At 45.0% G+C, this 20,752-nt stretch overlaps 1 protein-coding gene across 2 annotated transcripts in view; it reads right to left on the bottom strand.

The window, feature by feature from the left end:
* Nucleotides 1-19,723, bottom strand: part of rictora (RPTOR independent companion of MTOR, complex 2 a) — a 225,752-nt gene extending 206,029 nt beyond the window's left edge. For both annotated transcript variants that reach the window (XM_078560454.1, XM_078560460.1), the window contains exons 1-2: nt 19,622-19,723; nt 19,284-19,331 (exon numbers count right to left, since the gene is read on the bottom strand). In XM_078560454.1, the coding sequence (XP_078416580.1) occupies nt 19,284-19,331; nt 19,622-19,670 (97 nt within the window). In that variant the 5' untranslated portion in view covers nt 19,671-19,723. The remainder of the gene's footprint in view (nt 1-19,283; nt 19,332-19,621) is intronic.
* Between the last annotated feature and the right edge of the window lie 1,029 nt (nt 19,724-20,752).

The following is a 20,752-nucleotide window of genomic DNA, read 5'->3' as shown; positions in this document are numbered from 1 at the left end:
TGCCGAAACTTTCCCTCATGCCTTCCAATCTCTCCTGGCTGGACTCCACATTCTACCCTCTGTGAATTTGAGGTCTCCTCTCAGGCCTGTTCTGCCATTTACTTAGATCATTGATGATCTGTACCTCAATTCTATTTGCTCGATACCCTTACCTAACAAAAATCTATCAATCTGTCTTGAAAGCTTCAATTGTCTTACCATCTGCAGCTTGTCAGGAGAGAGCACTCCAAATTTCCACTAACCTTTGGATGCAAAAATACCCCATGATTTGCTCCTGAATGACCTAGCTTGAATTTTAAGGTTACATCCTTTTGTTCTGAACTCCCCAACCAGAAAGAGTTTCTCTGTATTTACCCTATCAAAAGCTTTTAACATTTTAAGCAACTCAATCACATCATCCCTTAAGACTCTGATAACCAAGACAATACAAGCCATGCAACCTGCCTCAATTTTACCTAAGCCCCAGGATCATTCTGACAAAGGCTAATGTATCCTTCTGGAGGTGCAGTGTCCAACACTGAAGAGGTGCATGATTTGAGGGAGAGAAGAGTGTGTCAAAGACTAGTATTTTAAACTTAAATAAGGGCAATTATGAGGGCATGAAAGCAGAGTGAACTGGCAAATGAGGTTAAGGGATAGGTCAGTAGAGGTGCAATGGCAAACATTTAATGGGATATTTCAGAATACACAAAATAGATACATTCCAATGAGAGAGAAAAATTCCAAGGGGAGGACCCACCATCCATGGTTAACCAAAAAAGTTAAAGACAGTATCAAATTTAAAGAAAAGCATACAATTGTGCAAAGGGTGGTAGGTCAGAAGATTGGGCAGAATATAAAGAACAGCAAAGGATGACAAAAAGATTAATAAGGAGGGAAAATTAGAGTGAGAGAGAAAGTTAGCTAGAAATATAAAGACAGATTGTAAGAGTTTCTACAGATACTTAAATGAGAAAAGAGTTAACAAAGTGAGTTTTGGTCCTATAGAAAATGAGTCTGGGGAATTAATAACGGAAAATAAATAATGGCAGATGAACTGAACAGGTATTTGCATCAGTCTTCATTATAGAGGATACAAGTAACAGCCCAGAAATAGCTGTAAATCCGGAAATGGAATGGAGGAACCCAGAAAAATTAAAATCACCAAGGAAATGGTATTGAACAAATTGTTGGGGCTGCAGGCTGACAAATCCCCAGGTCCTGATGGACTTCATCCTAAGGTCTTGAAAGAAGTAGCTAGTGAGATAGTTGATGCATTGGTTTTAATTTTCCCAAATTCCCTAGATTCGGGGAAGGTTTCATTTGATTGGAAAATGTGAATGTAACTCCTTTATTCAAAAAGGGAGACAGACAGAAAGCAGGAAACTACAGGTCAGTTAGCCTAACATCTGGTGTAGGGAAAATGTTAGGAGCTATTATTAAAGATGTTATAGCAGGGAACTTAGAAAAATTCAAGGCAATCAGGCAAGGTCAACATGGTTTTGTGAAAGGAAAATCATGATTAACCGATTTATTCAAGGTCTTTGAAGGAATTACATGTGCCGGGGATAAAAGGGAACTGGTGAATGTAAAGTACTTAGATTTCCAGAAGGTGTTTGATAAGGTGCCATTATCAAAGATTATTGCGGAAAATAAAAGCTCATGGTACAGGGGTAACATATCGGCATGGATAAAAGATTGGTTAGCTACCAGGAAACAGCTGGCATAAATGGGTCTTTTTCTGGTTGGCAGGATGTAACAAATCATATGCCACAGGGATCAGTGCTGGGGCCTCAACTTTTTACAATTTATATAAATTACTTGGATGAAAGGATCAAAGGTATGGTTGTGAAATTTGATGACACAGAGATAGGTAAGAAAGTAAATTTTGAAGAGGACATAAGGGTTTCAAAGCAACGTAGATAGGTTAAGTAAGTGGGCAAAGAGCTGGCAAATGGAGTATAATGTAGGCAATTGTGAAATAGTCCATTTTGGCAGGAAGAATAAAAATATCTAAATGGTGAGAGACTTCAGAGCTCTGAGATTCAGGGGGATCTGGGTGTCCTAGTTCATGAATCACAAAAAGTTAGTATGCAGGTACAGCAAGTAATTAGGAAAGCTAATAGAGTGTTATTGTTTATTGCAAGAGGAATTGAATACAAAAGTACGGAGGTTATGCTTCAGTTGTACAGGGCACTGGTGAGATCACATCTGGAGTCTTGCATACAGCATTGATCTCCTTATTTAAAGAAAGATGTAAATGTGTTAGAAGCAGTTCAGAGAACTGAACTAGTTTATTAGACTAATATCGTGAATGGGAAGGTTGTCTTATGAGGAACGATTGGACAGGTTAGGCTTGTATCCACTGGAGTTTGGAAGAATAAGAGATGACTTGATTGAAGCCTTTAAGATCTTGAGGGGCTTGACAGACAGATGTGGAGACGATGTTCCCTCTTGTGGGAAAATTTAGAATTAGGGGATCACTGTTTAAAAATAAGGGGTTGCCCATTTAAGGCAGATGAGGAGAAATTTCTCTGAGGTTCATGAGTCTTTAGAGCTCTCTTCCTCAAAAGGTGGTGGAAGCAGAATCTTTGAAGATTCTTAAGGCACAGCTAGATGGATTCCTGATTAACAAGGGGGTGAAAGGTTATCAAGGGTAGGCAGTAATGTGCAGTTGAGGTTACAATCAGATCAGCCATAATTTTACTGAATGGCAGAGCAGGCTCAAAGGGCTAAGTGGCCTGCCTACTCCTGCTCCTAATTCGTATGTGCCATGCAGGTCTTAATCTGCAAAAAACATCAAAGGGGTTACACACCGAAAAAAAAGGGCTGCGTACAACAGCTAAATTTTAAAGGGAACATCGGATCTGACCAAGGATCTATACAACTGAACCATAACATCCTCTACTTCATAATCCAGCCTCCTCGACATAAAGGCAAACATTCCATTAGCCTTTTTGACTGATTATTGTATCTGCCTGCTAGCTGTAAATGATTTGTCTACTTGGCCCCCACCCTCCCTCCCAAATCTCTGTTCAACTCCAGTTCCTAGTTTCTCGCCATTTAAGAACAACTCTGTTTCATCTTTAATACATAGGCAAAATAATTTCAGATTTCAGGCATCTGCAATAAGACTGAAAGTGCTGGAAATACTCAGGTCTGGCAGCATCTGTGATTAAAGAAACAGAGTTACTGTTTTAGGTCTGTGACCTTTCAGATGAAAGGTCAGAAATCTGAAACATTAACTCTGCTTCTCTACAGATGCTGCTAGACCTGCTGAGTATTTTTAATTTCTGAAATATCGGCGATCCAAAGTGGATGGCTTCTTACTAACTCAAGGCTTTGCTAACTCACAGAATCCATGTCTCATTGCAACTTCTTGCTCCCATTTCCACTGCTTACTGTCCCTCCTAAAATGTCCTTTGTAAAATTGTAAAATTTAGGTTTCCGACTCTATTCCTTCATCTAAGTTATCAGTAATATGAAGAAAAGTTGAGGGCCTAGAGCAGACCCCTAGGGAACACCACTTACATCCTGCCAATCAGAGCACCTACTATTTATCTCCATTCTGTCTCAAACCTTCCAACTGATTTTCAACCCAAATCGAATTTTGGTTCAGCGCGCTCTCACTTTTTCCAGTGTCTCCAACAGATTGTGATGTGCCTGGTGCGTGGGTGAAGAGAGTTAGCATGCTTTCTGCTTTCATGAGCTAGTTTGTTTCTCACTTTCAGCCTACGCCACTGGATAGCAGCAATGTGAAAGAGAGAGCCAAATGTGTAAGTCTCTCCATCAGCACGCAGCCTCTCCATAGACAAATCCTCAGCTCTGCCTCCGCATGACAACAGACAGAAACTGTTTCCCTCTTGACCCCAGGCTAAAGCTTTAGAGGATCTCGAAGTTTGGCACTTAGACATGCAGTATGCAAGCCCACCGGCATGTGGACACACCCTGTCACTCATGAAACAAACTCTTAGCTATGGGTAAATAGCTCCATTGCCTTGTGGTACCTTGGGAGAGCTGAAGGCCAAGAGAGTAAATCATGATAAAAAAAATCGGAGTGGAGATATCATCTTTCCAGCAACTCTTGTAATCAAGCCACTGCCAAATGTAATGCTTTGAACTTAACCGGGGAGGTTGAGGTGACCCTGGCATTTGGGAAACCCAGGTCTCAAATTTTTCCCAGGCTTGTGCCCTGCAGAGGCCACTCTATTTTCACTGCAGAGCATTCATGCACCATGATAGACACCAGTTATGCGTGAAAAGCCCAACATGACTGGCAAAGAGAATGGGTGCTACAGGCTGTCTCAGATGGTGGAAGGGACCATCGTGTCCCACTGGTCAACCACCGTCATCCACAAGTCGAGCAGCCAGTAAGGTGCTGACCTGCCATGGCCCATCCGCTTCAATGGGTACTTGGAGCTTAGTGTCTTTGCTCAACAAGTGGACAGAATCCATCACACCAGGCAAACAATCAAAAAGAAAAAAAAGATGTCAACTCTTCAATTGGCAAGCTGGAACACCAGGATCAAGTGCACAGGGCTGACAGAAAACACGCAGCTGGTAAATGGCACTCGTAAGTCAGCTGTTATTGACATGGAACTTGATAGGCTGAACATCAACCTAGCATCCTTACCAGAGACCAGACTCACTGACAGCGGACCACCAAAAGAAAAAGATTACATGTCCATCTTGCAGGGCAAGAGACCTGAGGAAACACGTGAGCTTGGTGTGGGTTTCACTGTAAGAAACTCACTACTCAAGAATAGAACATTCCACAAATAGTTCAGAACGTGTTCTCTCCATCTGCCTCTCTTGGGGAGGTGGTGGCATAGTGGTTTTGTCACGGGACTGGTAATCTAGAGACCCAGGTTAATGCTCTGGGGACCTGGGTTCGAATCCCACCACAGCAGATGGTAAAATTTTAATTCAATAAAAACCTGGAATTAGAAGTCTGATGATGACCATGAAACTATTGCTGATTGTCGTAAAAAACCCACCTGGTTCACAAATGTCCTATAGGGAAGGAAATCTGTCATCCTTACCCGGTCTGGCCTACATGTGACTCCAGACCCACAGCAATGTGGTTGACTCTTAAATGCCCTCTAAACAAGGGCAATAAGGGATGGGCAATAAATGCTGGCCTAGCAGCAATGCCCACATCCCATGAACGAATAGTAAAGCTCAAACAGGGCCACGAGTGACTATGCTCCAATGCTATGCTCCATTACAGAGGCAAAAGACCAGCACTATGTGGAGCTTGAATCTCCAAGTTAGGATATCACCAGATGTGACTCTGAACAGCATTCTCATCAAAGTAGCTTCCACAGTGCTGACTGAGAAACAGACCACTCTGTGATGTGCATTGGGGTGAAGAGGCAACCACTGAAGCTTTTTCATTTAAAGCAGGAATGCCATTCTCGTATCATCAGCCATATTGCTTACCCAGATAAAAACCAACAGTTCCGCGACTCGATTGAACAGATGCTCTCCGGCATTCCCACAAAGTGCAGAAGTGAAATGGAACATACTTCGAAGCACCATCTATAATACCGCTCTCAACATATGAGAAACAAGAGCAGAAAAATGCTGACTGTTCCAAGGTTAACATCACTGTGATGCAGTCTGGCATTGCCTTCATCATTTCACCCAAGCATGTGGCCATGTGAGCAGAGGGTTATTTAAACTGTTCAATGTGGTCTCCTCTTTTCATGACATCATGATGGGTAAGGTCATCTATGATGGGGAACATTAAGATCTGCAGTGGGGTCAAACAAAGTTGTGTCCTGGCACTGGACACGCTTTGGCATATTCTTCTCCTTGCTATTGCCCTATGCCTTCAGGTTATCAACAGAGGGTATCTACTTACATGCCAAATCTGATGGAAAGCTGTTCAGCCTTGCTCTGTTGGGATCCAAGACAAAATTTGATTTTTATTATATTTTTGGGGAATATTGTGCTATTCTGTGAAAAGGCTATGTGTGTGTGTATGATTTAATTAAGCTGGGCAGAGGTTAATAGGAGACAGGTTATCTGGGGGGTATAAAACATGAAAAGGACAGAGGTGTCAGGTTTGAGGTACAAGTGAATAGGTTAGGTTTAACATTTGCAATTTTAGATAAGTGGAGAGTTTGAGTATCAAAGGGGAGTCAGAGGTAACAAGATACATGTTTGCATCTTTCAGGAGTTCCATAGGTAAATAGAAGTGGGGCTATTATATTTTATTGACCCGAAAGCAAAGACAAGGTGGAAACATGAAAGATTTTTTAATTGGAAGGATTTGGGTTTCAAAGGTGTGAAAACAATGGAACCTGAGATGAAGGGGAAAGAAGGTATTTTAGAGTTACTGTGGAGAGCTTAGGGGGCTGTAATTGTTTGAGCTGTTGGGCTGAGAGATGGTAGAGGCAGCAGCTGGAGCTGTGGCTGAGGGGGGATATAGCTTGAATCAACCATCCTTTTAAGCTAGAAAAGTCTTGGCCTGCAAAAAGTAGTTTCATTCTGAAGTTTGGATTTTCATGGCAGAGCGGAAGTGAGTTACAGGTCAAGTGGTATGCTTTTATTGAAGCTACAGCAGTTTGCCTTGGGTAATATTACATGATTTTTTTTTCAGGTAAACATTTATAAGGGAGTCCAAAACAAAAACAGAATTACCTGGAAAAACTCAGCAGGTCTGGCAGCATCGGTGGAGAAGAAATCAGTTAACGTTTCGAGGGAGTGTTGCCTGGAAGGTGTTTATTTGTGGGTCTGACCAAGTAGAGTGTCTTTATCGGGGAAATGTTTTGTAAGACTAAGTTTAACGGTATATCCGTAATCTTGTGTGCTTTTGTTTTAGTCTTGTTAATAAATCTTTTATTTTTAATTTTAATTTTTAAAATCCCAGAAGTGTTGCAGGACTCCTTACTGCTGAGATCAGTACATCCTCTTCTCGTTTTCAGAACGCAAAAAAACAAAGGCCCATAAGCCAAGTTTCCCTCTGGGATTTGGTGTGTGCAGCAATTAACATCGGCTATGATTATAACAGACCGCAGCAGTTCAAGACGACAACTCACCACCACTTTCTCAAGGGCAATTAGGGATGGGCAATAGATTTTGACCTAGTCAGAGACACCGACATCCCATAAATGAATAACAAAAGTCCTCATTAGAGTTGCTCTACGCTGATGATGCCGCACTAACATTCCATACTGAAGAATACCTGCAGCGGCAAATGGACAGATTCTCTCATACCTGTAAAGACTTTGGTTTAAGCATCAGCATCAGGAACATAATTGTCATGGTCCAGGATGTTGCCATACAGCCATCTATCAGCAATAACAATGTGATGCTGGAGAACATACGACCAAGGAACAGACCATTCGGCCCCTCAAGCCTGCTCTATCATTTAATAAGATCATGGCTGATCTGATACTAACCTCAAATCTGCATCCCGCCTACCCCTGATATATCAGCCCCTTGCTTACCAAGAATCTATCCACCTCTGCCTTAAAAATATTCAAAGGCTCTGCTTCCACCACCGTTTCAGGAAGAGAGTTCCAAGCTCTCAACCCTCAGAAATAATTTCAGCTCATCTGTTTTAAATGGGCAGCCCCTTATTTTTAAATAGTGACTCCAAGTTCTAGATTTTCCCACAAGAGGAGACATCCTCTCCACATCCACCCTCACCCTGTCAAGAACACTCAGGATCTTATGTGTTTCAATCAAATCGCCCCATACTCTTCAAACTCCAGCAGATACAAGCCTAGCCTGTCCAACCTTTCCTCATATGACAACCCACCCATTCCAGGTATTAGTCTGGTACACCTTTTCTGAACTGTTTCCAACACACTTGCATCCTTCCTTAAATAAGGTGACCAATACTGTACAGGATGTTGACAGCTTTACAAATCAGGGCTCCACAATCACTGGCAATCTGTCACTTGATGCTGAAATCAACACACGTATCATGAAAGCTGCAGCTGTTATGTCCAAGCGGAGTAAGAGTGTGTGGAACAACAACAATGTGACTGAACAAATTGAGAGTCTATTGGGCCTACACCCACAGCACACTCCTCTGCAATGGAGAGAGCTGGACAACATGTGCTATGCAGGAGAAAAGGCTGAACAGTTTTCACCTTCGCTGTCTCAGACTTATCCCCAGCATCTCTTGGCAGGACAAGGTCACCAACTTAGAGGTCCTGAAATATGCTAATTCCATCAGCGTGTACACATTGCCATGCCAACAATGTCTGCGCTGGCTGTACTGTGAAGTGGGCACTGGGTTACAACCTCCTGGGCATCCATACCTCTGCTACAAAGACACATGGATGTGAGATAGGAAAATGGTGGATATTGACACCGACAACTGGGAGACAGTTGCTGACAGCCATGACCTATGGAAGCTGACTGACCGGAAGGGCATTGGAAGAGGCGAGCAGAAACTAAAAGCTCAGCTGACTGAGAAGCAGGCCCAGAGAAAACAGATGCTGGCGAATCATGCACCTTCTCAACCCGCTGTCGCTGTCTTCGTCTGCAGCAAATGTGGTGGAGATTGCCATATCAGAGTGGAGTTCTCAAGACACACCAGGCGATGCTTTGATCATCATCGTGCAAACCATCGCCTAATGAGGTGAAAGGCTGTCACTTTTTCCTAATAAAATCTTCTTCAGCTGGATCCTTAATGTTAACTTTTGTCTAGGCTCCCTATGGGGGATAAACAAGTATAATATAAATCGTGTCTTTGCATCCGTCCGCAGCGTCATCACACCTCATCTTCCACAATCTTGCTCTGTCCAACATTATTCAATGTTGACTCTGGCTTTGTGTGTAACTCATCTCCTTTAGCACTAACAATGGTGGCACATACTTCAGCCACATTAGCAGCGCAACTATAACATGACTTTTGATCCAAGCTACTTTTGATAGAATTTTGCATCTTTGTAATTAAAGATTGCATAATTTCTAGCTGTTATCTGTTAAAATAGCCATTGCCAAGAGATTTTAAAATATCTGATATTCTTTAAAAATTAGAAACAGATGTAGTTTATCTAAAAATTGAGGGGAAAACAGGTTTGATTAATCAAAGTTCAGAGCTGCATGAGGTTCCAGAGCTGGAGGCTGCCAATCCCAGGGCTAGTGGATGGGTATCTTAGGTGTCATCCGCAACTGGCATGCTGGCAGATGTAGATGGATACATGAATAAGGAACTAATTGTGGCCCTTGTTTTGTGGCTGTTTTATTACAGGAAACAGAAGTTTGCGACAATTATCAGTAGCAATGTGGGGAATTTTACAGTTGACATTTTTTTAAAAATTAAATTAGCATTTGAATTAATTTGAAAAATATTGGCACAGTTAGAGGGGTTGATATAGGCTACAATGACTGAGGGACAGGCCAGTGAAAATGGCCACATATTACCAGCCAGCAGATGAAGGGTGTAAGTAAGTTTTCTTTATTGCTTGTGATGAATTGTGTGAAGTTGATGAATTTGCATTGATTGTTCTTCTCTGCAGAAATGTGAAGGAGTGTCAGTCAAAAGATATTGCACAGAAATCCATAAATTGTGTCTGTCTTGTTTTTCATTATTATTGGCATTTGAGTAACAGCGTTGTGGCTCTTCAGATATTGCGTTTTTGACTAAGATTTTAAAAATTACTTCTTTATTAAGGTTGCCAACTCCTGCACTAGCCTAAACATCAATTTCCTCATACAGTGTGTACTCTAGAGGACACTGCAGCAACTTACCAAAGCTTCTTCAGCAGCATCTCACAAACCCATGACCTTTATCGCTTAGAAAGACAATGGGAGAAAGAGTTTAGGAACACTGCCTCCTCCAAATTCTCCATCATACACAATCCAGACTTGGAACATATATTGCCATTCCTTCCATCATTACTGTGTCAAGTCACTGAACTCACTACCCATTAGCTTTGTGGAAGAGCCACCACCAAACAAACTGCAGTCGCTCAAGGAAGTGGACCACCTTCACCTCATCAGGAACATCTAGGGACAGGCAATAAACTTGCCAGTGACCCTGCACATTCCAATAATGAATATTAAAAACAAATGTTGGCAATTTTGTACTGATGCCAAGTTTCTAGAATAGTAATACTCAAGTAACTTCAGAACATAGTTTTTACTACAACAGTGTGCTGACAGTCTTTATTGAACAACCAACGGCAAGAGATCAATATTTTCTGTGTCTTGGATTACCACTCACATCTTACTCACTCAACGCTGAACCAATATACTGTTAGAAAGTTAATTTACAGCTCTCAAGTGTGCTATTCTAATTGTGTATTGGCCTGTTATGAAAGACAAACTTACCAGGAGGTTGGAAGACACGTTTTTCATGGAAGCCAACAAAGGTGTTTGCGAGAGCGGGGCCTAAAGGGGATCACATGGCAACACCACCTATTTGGGCATGCACGGTGTTGTTAAAGCTGAACTCAACTGCATAAGTTTCCGAATTCGTAAACTCAATAAATGAAGGAACAGCTGTTCCCCTTAGTTGAAGGGTCAGTCACAATGGGGCATAAGTTCAAGGTGAGTGGCAGGAGGTTTAGGGGGGATGTGAGGAAAAACTTTTTTACCCAGAGGGTGGTGACGGTCTGGAATGTGCTGCCTGGGAGGGTGGAGGAGGCGGGTTGCCTCACATCCTTTAAAAAGTACCTGGATGAGCACTTGGCACGTCATAACATTCAAGGCTATGGGCCAAGTGCTGGTAAATGGGATTAGAAAGGTAGGTCAGGTGTTTCTCACGTGCCGGTGCAGACTTGATGGGAAGGGCCTCTTCTGCACTGTGATTCTGTGATTCAATGAACACTGAATCACGCAATGGTGGCGGGCTGTGTCTAAATCATCATGATATAGTGCTGCAGCGCAAATATCTATGGCTTCCTTAAGTAGAGCATTGGTGAATGTCAAATGAGCACATGGACACGGCATTGCTATCGATATGCAAGTCCTGTATGGTCCTGCAAATATGAAGGAATCCTTCACTGTGTATGTGGAAAACTTGCTCAAAACTGGCTGTAACAATTCACCCAACCATTTGGCCAATTCACACTGTGCAGAACAGGTCATAGATAAGGTAGGGTGTAAAGGGACATCACTTTTGTATGTCTTTGGCAGGCCATACATATGTGGACACAGCAAGCCCCGAGGACGAACCCTGTCATATATATCATGCGGCATTTCGCACTGTGTATCGAGCAAACCCACGAACAGGCCTAAGGTTGTCACTTTCGGCCAATAAAGTGCCCAGTCTACCTGAGATTACCCTGGAAGGGCAAGGTAGCTCAAAAAGTTTGAGCAACAGGTGAAGCTAGCTGTTTCACATTACTATAATGCAGTAGCAACATGAGTGGTATTCGCCACTAACAGGATGCTGCCATCAAGCCAAAAAGACGTTCTGCCTATCACACAAATGAGTAACGTGGTATATGAATTTCAGTGCCAGTGTGATGCTAGGCCGTACGTCCCAAGGACTGGTGGATTGTATCAAACGGCATGTCCCTTCCGCTGTTCGCAACGGGCACGGTACAGACTGTACCCAACCAACCCATGCTTGCAAAACTTAAAGTGTCCAACATTAGATGTGATTCCGCAATGGGATAACATTTGCTAAATAACCCTCAATGTGCTAAAAATTATGCTGACAGCCAATTTAAGATTGTCAATTGGACTCAGTGTGGCACATATTCTTGTACTGCAAGCTACATGTACACACATTGCACCTGTTTCAGCTAAACAAAATAATTGATAGCCATTAGCTGGTTCATTCCTCAGGACAATGCCTTGACCAGAGTCAAGCTGTCTGGTTTAAATTTCAAATAATGCTTGGCAGTTAACTGTCAGTCACCATTAACTGGTGCATTCTCCATGGCAAGGCCTCTACCAGAATCCACTTGCCAACCAATCAGCACTCTCTCATACAGTATAAGTTGCTTCCTGACATTCGTATCGTTGCGATTATCATGATCAGTGCAAGACGGAAAGCTTCAACAAAATGTCCTTTTTCAGCATATCCAAGCCATACAGCATCCTGACTTAAAAGTATATCATTGCTTCCTCACTGTTGCTGGGTCAAAATCCTGGAGCTGCCTTCCTAACAGCAATGTGTGCCACCAACAGATAGACTGCAGCTGTTCAAGACCACTAACACCACCTTTGAGGGCAATAAATGCTAACCTTGCCAATAACACCCAAAGCCCATGAGAGTGTAAAAATAAAAACTGGAAAAATAATAAATGATGTAAACCCCACTGTCCGTTCTTAGAAGTTAAATTAATATCAGAACACAATCAAAAGGCGGCAAGTTAATAAAATATCAGGTACAAATTTGGAAAGATCCCCACATTATCACACACTGATGTCAGCTCAATATGTGTGCAGTTTGTACTTGAGAGTTTATAGTTGCCATAGTAAAAGTCCCCCCTGCCAATCCAATTTGCCTTATTTAATTACTGTACACAAAATTAGACACTAAAAAGCATTCTAACAATATATCAGAAACAAATTACTGAGAAAGTCCAGTTTATTATACAGTGAACCTACTCCACCTCATGATCAAAACATGCTGGAAATAAACAAGCTCATTCTTCAGCATTTCAATTACAACCTACAAGAAGAACATATTTATAAAGTGCCTCTAACATAGTAAAACACCCTGAGGCCCTGCACAGGAGCATTATCAAACAAAATTTGATACCAAAGATGAAGGCAGCTTTTAAGGAGCATCTTCAAGGAAGAAAGAGAGGCAGAAAGGATTCCAGGGGTTAAGGCCTTGACAACTAGAGGCATGGCCACCAATAGTGGAGAGATCAAAATCAAGGATGTTCAAGAGGAGAGTACTGAAGAAATAGAAATACCTTAGAGGGTGGTGGGGTCAAAGGAAATTAGAAAGGGAGAGACAAGGCCATGGAAGGATTTGAAATCAATGACGATAATTTTAAAATTAAGTTATATAGGAACACAGGGCTTAGAAATAAGCCCTTCAAGCTTGTTCTGCCATTCAATAAAATCATGGCTGCTCTGGTTGTGGTCTCAACTGCACACTCCTGTCTGTCCCCTATAACCCTTGACTCCCTTGTCTATCAGAAATCTGTCCAACTCTGCCTTGAATAAAATCAATGACCCGTTCTCCACTGGGAAAGAAACCTCCAATATTAATGACCCTCAGAAAATAAATTCTCCTGTGAAGAACCTTAGGGTGTTTTACTATGTTAGAATTACTTTATACATGTTCTTTTTGTAGGTTGTAATTGAAATGTTAAAAAGTGAACTTATTTATTTCCAACGTGTTTTGATGTGGTGTACTGAGGTAGCATAGGTTTACTGTATCCTAAACTGGACTTTTTCGGTAATTTGTTTCTGATATGTTATTAGAATGTTTTAGTGTTTTTAGTCAGGGAGTGGTATCATCACTAGGCTAGTGATCCAGAGACCCAGGGTAATGCTCTGAGGACCTAGGTTCAAATCCCACCATGGCAGATGGTGAAATCCGGAATTAAAACTCTAACGGCGACCATGAAATCATTGTCAATTGTCGTAAAAACCCATCTAGTTCACTAACGTCCTTTAGGGAAGGAAATCTGCCGTCCTTATCTGGTCTGGCCTCCACGTGACTTCAGACCTACAAACGTGGTTGACTCTTAAATGCCCCCTAGAAAGCCACTCAGTTCTCAAGGGCAATTAGGGATGGGCAATAATTGCTGGCCTAGCCAGTGACGCCCACATCCCATGAATGAATCAAAAAATGTGAACAGCAGACTTGTTATTCTTAATCTGTGTCCCCTAGCTCTAGTCTCTCCCAAAAGTGGAAACATCCTCCCAGTATCCACCCTATCCAGTTCCCTGGATATGTTTCAATAAGATCACCTCTCATATGTCTGAACTCCATTGGGTATAGGCCCAACCTATTCAAACGTTCTTCTGTACTTTTATATTCCATTTCCCTCACAATAAATGCCAACATCCCATTTGCCTTCCTAATCACTTGGTCTACCTACATGCAAACTTTTTGTGATTCATGTACCAGGACACCCAGATCCCACTGTACCACTGAGTTCTCCATTTAAATAATACACTGCTTTTCTAGTCTTCCTGACAAAATGGACAAGTTCACATTTTCCCACATTATACTCCATCTACCAAATTTTTGCCCACTCACTTAACCTGTCTATATTGCTTTGCAGACTTTCTACCTCCTTTTGGCAACTTACTATCTTGGCATCGGCAAAATTTAGCTACCATACATTCAGTCCCTTCATTCAAATAATTAACGGCGTCGATTGTAAATAGCTGTTGCTTAACCAGGAGCCAATGTAGGTCAGCAAGCACAGGGGTGATGGGTAATAGAACTTGGTGCGAGTTAGGATACAGGCAGCAGAGTTGTTGATGACCTCATAGGGGTACAATGTGAGAGACCTTCCAGGGATGCATTGGAAGTCAGGCCTAAAGGTAACAAAGACACGATGAAAGTTTTAGCAACGGATAGGCTGAGGCAAGGGCAGAGTTTTGTGATGTTATGGAAATGGAAATAGGTGGTCTTCGTGATGGTGCAGATGTGGTTAGAAGTTCATCTTGGGGTTATTCAGTTTAAGAGCGGTATGTTTCAGCCTCAGACAGTTGCCAGGAAGAGGGACGGAGTTGGTGGCTGGGAATGGGGTTTTTGTCGATGATCAAAAACAATAGCTCTGGTTTTCCCTGTGTTTAGTTGGAGGAAATTTCTTCTCATCCAATACTGGACGTCTGACAAGCAACCTGATAATTTAGAAACAGTGAAGGGGTCAAAAGAGATGATATTGAGGTGGAGCAGGGGCCATCAGCATTCATGTAAAAGCTAATGCTGTGCTTTTGGATGGTATCACTGAGGGGCAGTATGTAGGTGAAAAATAGGAAGGGACCAAGGATAAATCCTTTGCGACACCAGGAGTAATGGTGCAAAAGGGAGAACAGAAATCACTGCAGGTGATTCTCTGGACAGAAATATGAATGGGTTTAGGTGAGGGCAGTTCCACCCAGCTGGACAACAGTGGGGAGGCGCTGGAGAAACGCTGGTGCGGTCAACTGTGTCAAAGATTGTAGACAGAATGAAAAGGATGCTGAGAAATCATTTACCTTTGTGTCAAGATCATATAGGATGTCACTTGTGTTTGATAAGATCAGTTTCAGTACTGTATAAGAGGACCTGATTGGAGGGCGGTTCCAGGAAAAATGGAATGGGTTTGGGAGGCAACAACACATTCCAAGGACTTTGGAGAGAAAGGGGAGTTGGAGATGTGGTGGTAGTTTGCAAAAGCAATGGGATGAAGGTTTACTTGTTGATGAGGGTGATGATGCCGGCAGATATGAAAATTGGGAAAGTACTTGAGGAGAGACAACCATTAACAATATCAGCTAACATGGGAGCCAGGAAGAGAGCTCAGCAGTTTAAGTGGGGTTAGTTTCAAGGGAGCAGCTGGTGAGTTTCATGGCCAACAACATGTTTGAGGGCAGATAGGAGAGAAAATAGGAGAGAATCCGTGAAAGATGAGTGTTCAGGGCTGGACAGGGGGGTCCTTGAGGAAGTGTGGACTAGGGGGATGGGAGGGAAGTTGTCGAGGCAGCTGACCAGGTTGTTTCAATCTTAATGACTGAAATCCACGAGTTCCTTGCACTTATTGTTGGAGGCAAGAGTGCAGGTGACAGCCTGCGGTAGAGAAAAGTAACTAGGGGTTATCTTTGCATTCTAGGATCATCCGAGAAGATTAAGCAGTTTTATCAGACAAGAACACTAGAGGCCTAGTGCTTTATGTAGTACAACAGTTACACAAAACAAGAAACCATCTTTACCCGATGCCGAAATCAGTAATTGGCATGAGAACTACCAGGTGATTGTTCTTTTTTCATTATTCCCTTAGGACAGTAGTAAATAAAACTATGCTTATCAACGTATCCGTTAAAAACCCTTGCTTCTGCCTTATTTTAAAACCAGCACTGTGCTAATAGAAAAACGGTTCAATAGCGAACGAGAGACTGCAGCAAATAGCAATGCGGAAATGTCTAGATGACAAAGCGAACTGGAGCCCGTTTCTTCAACTTTTGTTTACATGTGACTATAGATGAGAACAATGAGCAGTCGGTGGGGTTATTGCAAAATGGGTGACATTCAATCAGGCCTGCTGCAGAAAGGAGCAGTTCGGTCATAACACAGCAATCTGTGTTATAAAGAATAAAAAGGAACTGAGTAGCAGCCGCTACTCGCAACGCAGGAATCTTCAAAAATAACATTTGAGCCGGAAAAGGACAAACCCGCAACGAACTGACCACCCTCATGACCAAAAAAAGGTACAGGGCCTGGGTTCCCCCGCTCTTGATTCAGGGCCGAAAGTCTGAGCACGAAGCCCCGGCCTCGCGTCTCTCGCACAACCCCAAGGAAGCCAGTAAAGAGCCGGGGCTGCTGGAGCTGCAGCTTGCCGGTACCTCCCCTCAGGACGTGGCCGCTTCAAAAAAAAATCATCCACCCATCATCCTCCTCTCTCCACCCATAGGGAAAAAAGGCAGTAAACTTTAATACAGAAAAAAACTGCCGCCACTTCCCTCAAAACTGAAAATACATTTTATAAACACAAACAAATCACTGAAAGCTTCATATGCAGGCAAATTAATGCAGAATGACAGACAGGGCAGGTGGCTCTGTGGCAGAGAGATGGAACAAAATTAAAGCTAGCACTGGGACTGATTGATGGAGCAGGGTCCATAATGGCGCCTGGGCAATGAGACACTGAAGGCTCCACACACCAACAAAAAAAAACAGGCTCCAGTATTGAGGAATTTTAGAGACACTGCACTGGGAGACCCTGCACGCACCCCACTGGCACCGGGAGACCCTGCACGCACCCCACTGGCACCGGGAGACCCTGCACGCACCCCACTGGCACCGGGAGACCCTGCACGCACCCCACTGGCACCGGGAGACCCTGCACGCACCCCACTGGCACCGGGAGACCCTGCACGCACCCCACTGGCACCGGGAGACCCTGCACGCACCCCACTGGCACCGGGAGACCCTGCACGCACCCCACTGGCACCGGGAGACCCTGCACGCACCCCACTGGCACCGGGAGACCCTGCACGCACCCCACTGGCACCGGGAGACCCTGCACGCACCCCACTGGCACCGGGAGACCCTGCACGCACCCCACTGGCACCGGGAGACCCTGCACGCACCCCACTGGCACCGGGAGACCCTGCACGCACCCCACTGGCACCGGGAGACCCTGCACGCACCCCACTGGCACCGGGAGACAACTCATTTTTTTCTCAACCAGCATGGACTATGCATTAGATGACATGTCATATCACCCCGCATCGTTGTGGGTCTGAAACAAAGCCTACTGGCAATGCAGTGGTATCAAGGGAAGCTACCCATTCCCTGTAGTTGTGGCAGTGACAGATTTGGGGTAGTATGATAGTTCACAGCTCCTTTAATCAAAAGTCACTATTCTGGACAGTGAAAAATGTTTCTTGTTTCATTGCTGAGCAGGCAGAGGGCAACTTGAAGTAACCATTAACCTGAAATAGGTGGTTATGGTGCATGAAGGGTCTTACTCAGTTTGCCAAGAATGGGATAACTGCGAGGGATGGGATTGGGATAGGATGGCCCTTGCTCAGAATGGCTATTGAAGTAGGTGGGAGATTATTTCACTTGCAGGGGGATTGGGGGGCTGAGGTTACAATGGCACAATGATGGAGAGGAAAACAGATGAGATGTGACAACACAGTGGTGAAAGGGGATACGAGGGATTTAGAACATGCGAGTCACAGTCTCAGGCTGAGGGGTTGTCCATTTAGGACTGAGATGAGAAGAAATTTCACTCAAAGATCTGTGAATCTTTGGTGTTCTGCATCCAGAGAGCTGTGGATGCTCAGCTGATGAATATATTCAAGGCTGAGATCGATAGATGTTTGGAGGTAGTGTGCAAAAGTGGAATCAAAGATCAGCCATGATCTTTTCTGAACAGCAGAGTAGGCTCAAAGGACTGAATGGCTAACTCCTGCTCCTATTTCTGATGTTCTTACATGACACTACAGGAAATGAGGGAGTCACGGAGGGAAGACCTGTGGAGTAATGATAGCCCTTGCCCAGAATGGTGCTGCAGTGGGTTGGGATATGATGTCATGAGAGGGAGCAGAGCAGTGGCTTTCATCCAGAGTGGCCAAAATAACCTCTTAGGACTGAGTTAAGAATAAGAGGTCTCTCTTAAGATGGAGATGAGATTTTTTTTCTTAGAGGGTTTTTGGAATTCTCTCCGCCAGATTGAATTGAATGGCGGAGTGGGGTCGAGGAGCCGTGTGGTCTATTCCTATTTCTTGTGCTCGTGTACCCTCGACCTCCAAGCCCCTCTGTCCTGACTCTCTCCCACCCCCCCCCAATCTCCTCTTCCTGTGTCTCCTCTTAGACCCCCCTCCTCCCGCATCTCTCCCTCCATAACTCCCCCCTCCCGCATCTCTCCCTCCATAACTCCCCCCTCCCGCATCTCTCCCTCCATAACTCCCCCCTCCCGCATCTCTCCCTCCATAACTCCCCCTCCTCCTGCACCCCCCCCCGCCTCTCCCCCTCTCCATCTCCCCCCCTCCATAACTCCCCCTCCTCCAGCACCCCCCACGTTTCCCCCTCCATAACTCCCCCCCACCCCCTCCCCATCTCTCCCTCCATAACCTCCCCTCCTCCTCCCACATCTCCCCCCATAACTCCCCTTCTTCCTGCTCCCCTCGCGTCTCCCCCATCTCTCCCTCCATAACTCCCCCTCCTCCTCCTCCTCCCCCACCCCACCGCGTCTCCCCCTCCCCCTCCTTTCCGACCAGTCCGTGCCTGGGTGGCGGGGAGAGGGACGAAACCACAAACACAAGAGAGGGGGGTGGGGTGGGAGAGAAAGAGTTTGAATATTCCGCGCGCACCCCCCCCCAACCCCCACCCTCCACCCCCCCCTGCTCCACTCCAGAAAGGAATCAATGGTATCGCCTCCTCCCCGCGAGCCCCAACGGCCGGAGCTCGCGCCCGGGGAGCCGTTAGTGTTTGAAAAAGCTGGCGCCCTCAGTCAGGCTGAATGAATCGGGAGCTGGAAGGCGGCGGGAGAGAGAGAAAAAAAACTTCCCTCTCTTCCCCCCCCCGCCATCCCCACCACAAAAGTTCAAGCCTTCCTCCTCACACTCTCCGATCGAGGGGTGGGGGTTGGGGGCGACGACTTTGCCCTCACATCTTATCGCAAACCTTTTCTACGATTATTTACTTCCCGATTCAGTGCGGCAGGTCCCCCCCCTCCCCCCATCCCGGTCCCTCTTACCTCGGGACAGATCGAGCGGCACGTTCTCCTCCCCGCTATCATTCCGTCCTGCATATGTAGGTCCAACAATCGAAAAATATGTGAAGGAGAAAAAGAAAGGGGGGGGGGGGGAAGGGAGAAAAAAAAACACACGATTAAGGATGGTCCGTTAACGCTGCGGGTAAGTCATACATTTTATTATTTCCATAAACAAACAACAGACTTTGAGGCGGCCGTTATTAAAGGTATGAGCGTCGTTGTTGTTATTGTTGCGGGGGGGGAGGGGGGGTTTCGTGTTGTTTGGCTTTTGTTTTTATATATTTGGGGCCCGGGTCTGATCATCAGCCGGCTCACGTTACCTCGGATACGGAGGCTTCTCACGGAGCGGCCGCGGATGCTGACCGCCATGTTCGCGGACTCTCGCCTCTTCTGCTGCCCCGCTTGATCCCGGCCGGGACCGCACAAAACACCGGAAGCGCCGGCCTGCTCTCGCGAGAAGATGGGCGGCCCTCATCCATGAAGAGGGGGGGGGGGGGGTGGAGGTCCGAACGGGGAAGGGAGGGGCGGGGCGAGCGGATGTTTGACTGACAGGGTAGGGGCGGGACGGATCTGTGATTGGCTGGGCATGGAGGGGCCGGGGGCGGGGCGGATCTGTGATTGGCTGGGGGTGGGGCTAGCGGAGACAGCTGGGAGCAGCAGTTACTGACCCAAAAAAAAGCAAACAAAATACTGAGGAATCCCGGAGTTTAAAAAAAAAAGCACGGAATATGCTGGAAAGGCTCAGCAGCTTATTTTTTTTAAAAATAAAAAGGTATTCGTTCACGGGGTGTGGGTTAGGTCAGTATTTATCGCCCATCTCTCATCGCCCTTGAGAAGGTGGTGGTGAGCCACCTTTTTGAACTGCTGCAGTTCATGGGGTGTGGGAACACCCACAGTGCCGTTTGGGGCGGGAGTGAGGGGGAGTAGGTGAAGTCCCAGGATTTTTACCCACTGACAGTGAAAGAATAGCGACATGGTTCCAAGTCAGATATTAAAAACAAAAAACTGCAGATGCTGGAAATCCAAAACAAAAAACAGAATTACCTGGAAAAACTCAGCAGGTCTGGCAGCATCGGCGGAGAAGAGCACAGTTGACGTTTCGAGTCCTCATGACCCTTCAACAGAACTAAGTAAAAATAGGAAAGGGGTGAAATATAAGCTGGTTTAAGGGGGGTGGGGAGAAGGGGGGGGTGTTGTTGGGACAAGCAAGCAGTGATAGGAGGAGATACAGGATGGTGCGTGGCAGCAGTCCTATGCATCTGCTGCCCTCTCTTCCTAGGTGGTAGAGGTTGCAGATTTGGAACGTGCTGTCAAAGGATCCTTGGTGAGTTGCTGCGGTGCATCTTGTAGCTGGGACACACTGTGCGTCAGAGGTGGAGGGATTGAATGATTAAGATGGTCAGAGGTACCAACCAAGTGGCTCTGTAGAAGGGTCATACAGACTCGAAACG

Source organism: Cetorhinus maximus, chromosome 2 (assembly GCF_964194155.1).
Source record: "Cetorhinus maximus chromosome 2, sCetMax3.hap1.1, whole genome shotgun sequence".
Lineage (NCBI taxonomy): Eukaryota > Metazoa > Chordata > Chondrichthyes > Lamniformes > Cetorhinidae > Cetorhinus > Cetorhinus maximus.
Note: the sequence above shows the minus strand (reverse complement) of the source record. Positions and strands in the feature narration are given on the sequence as shown.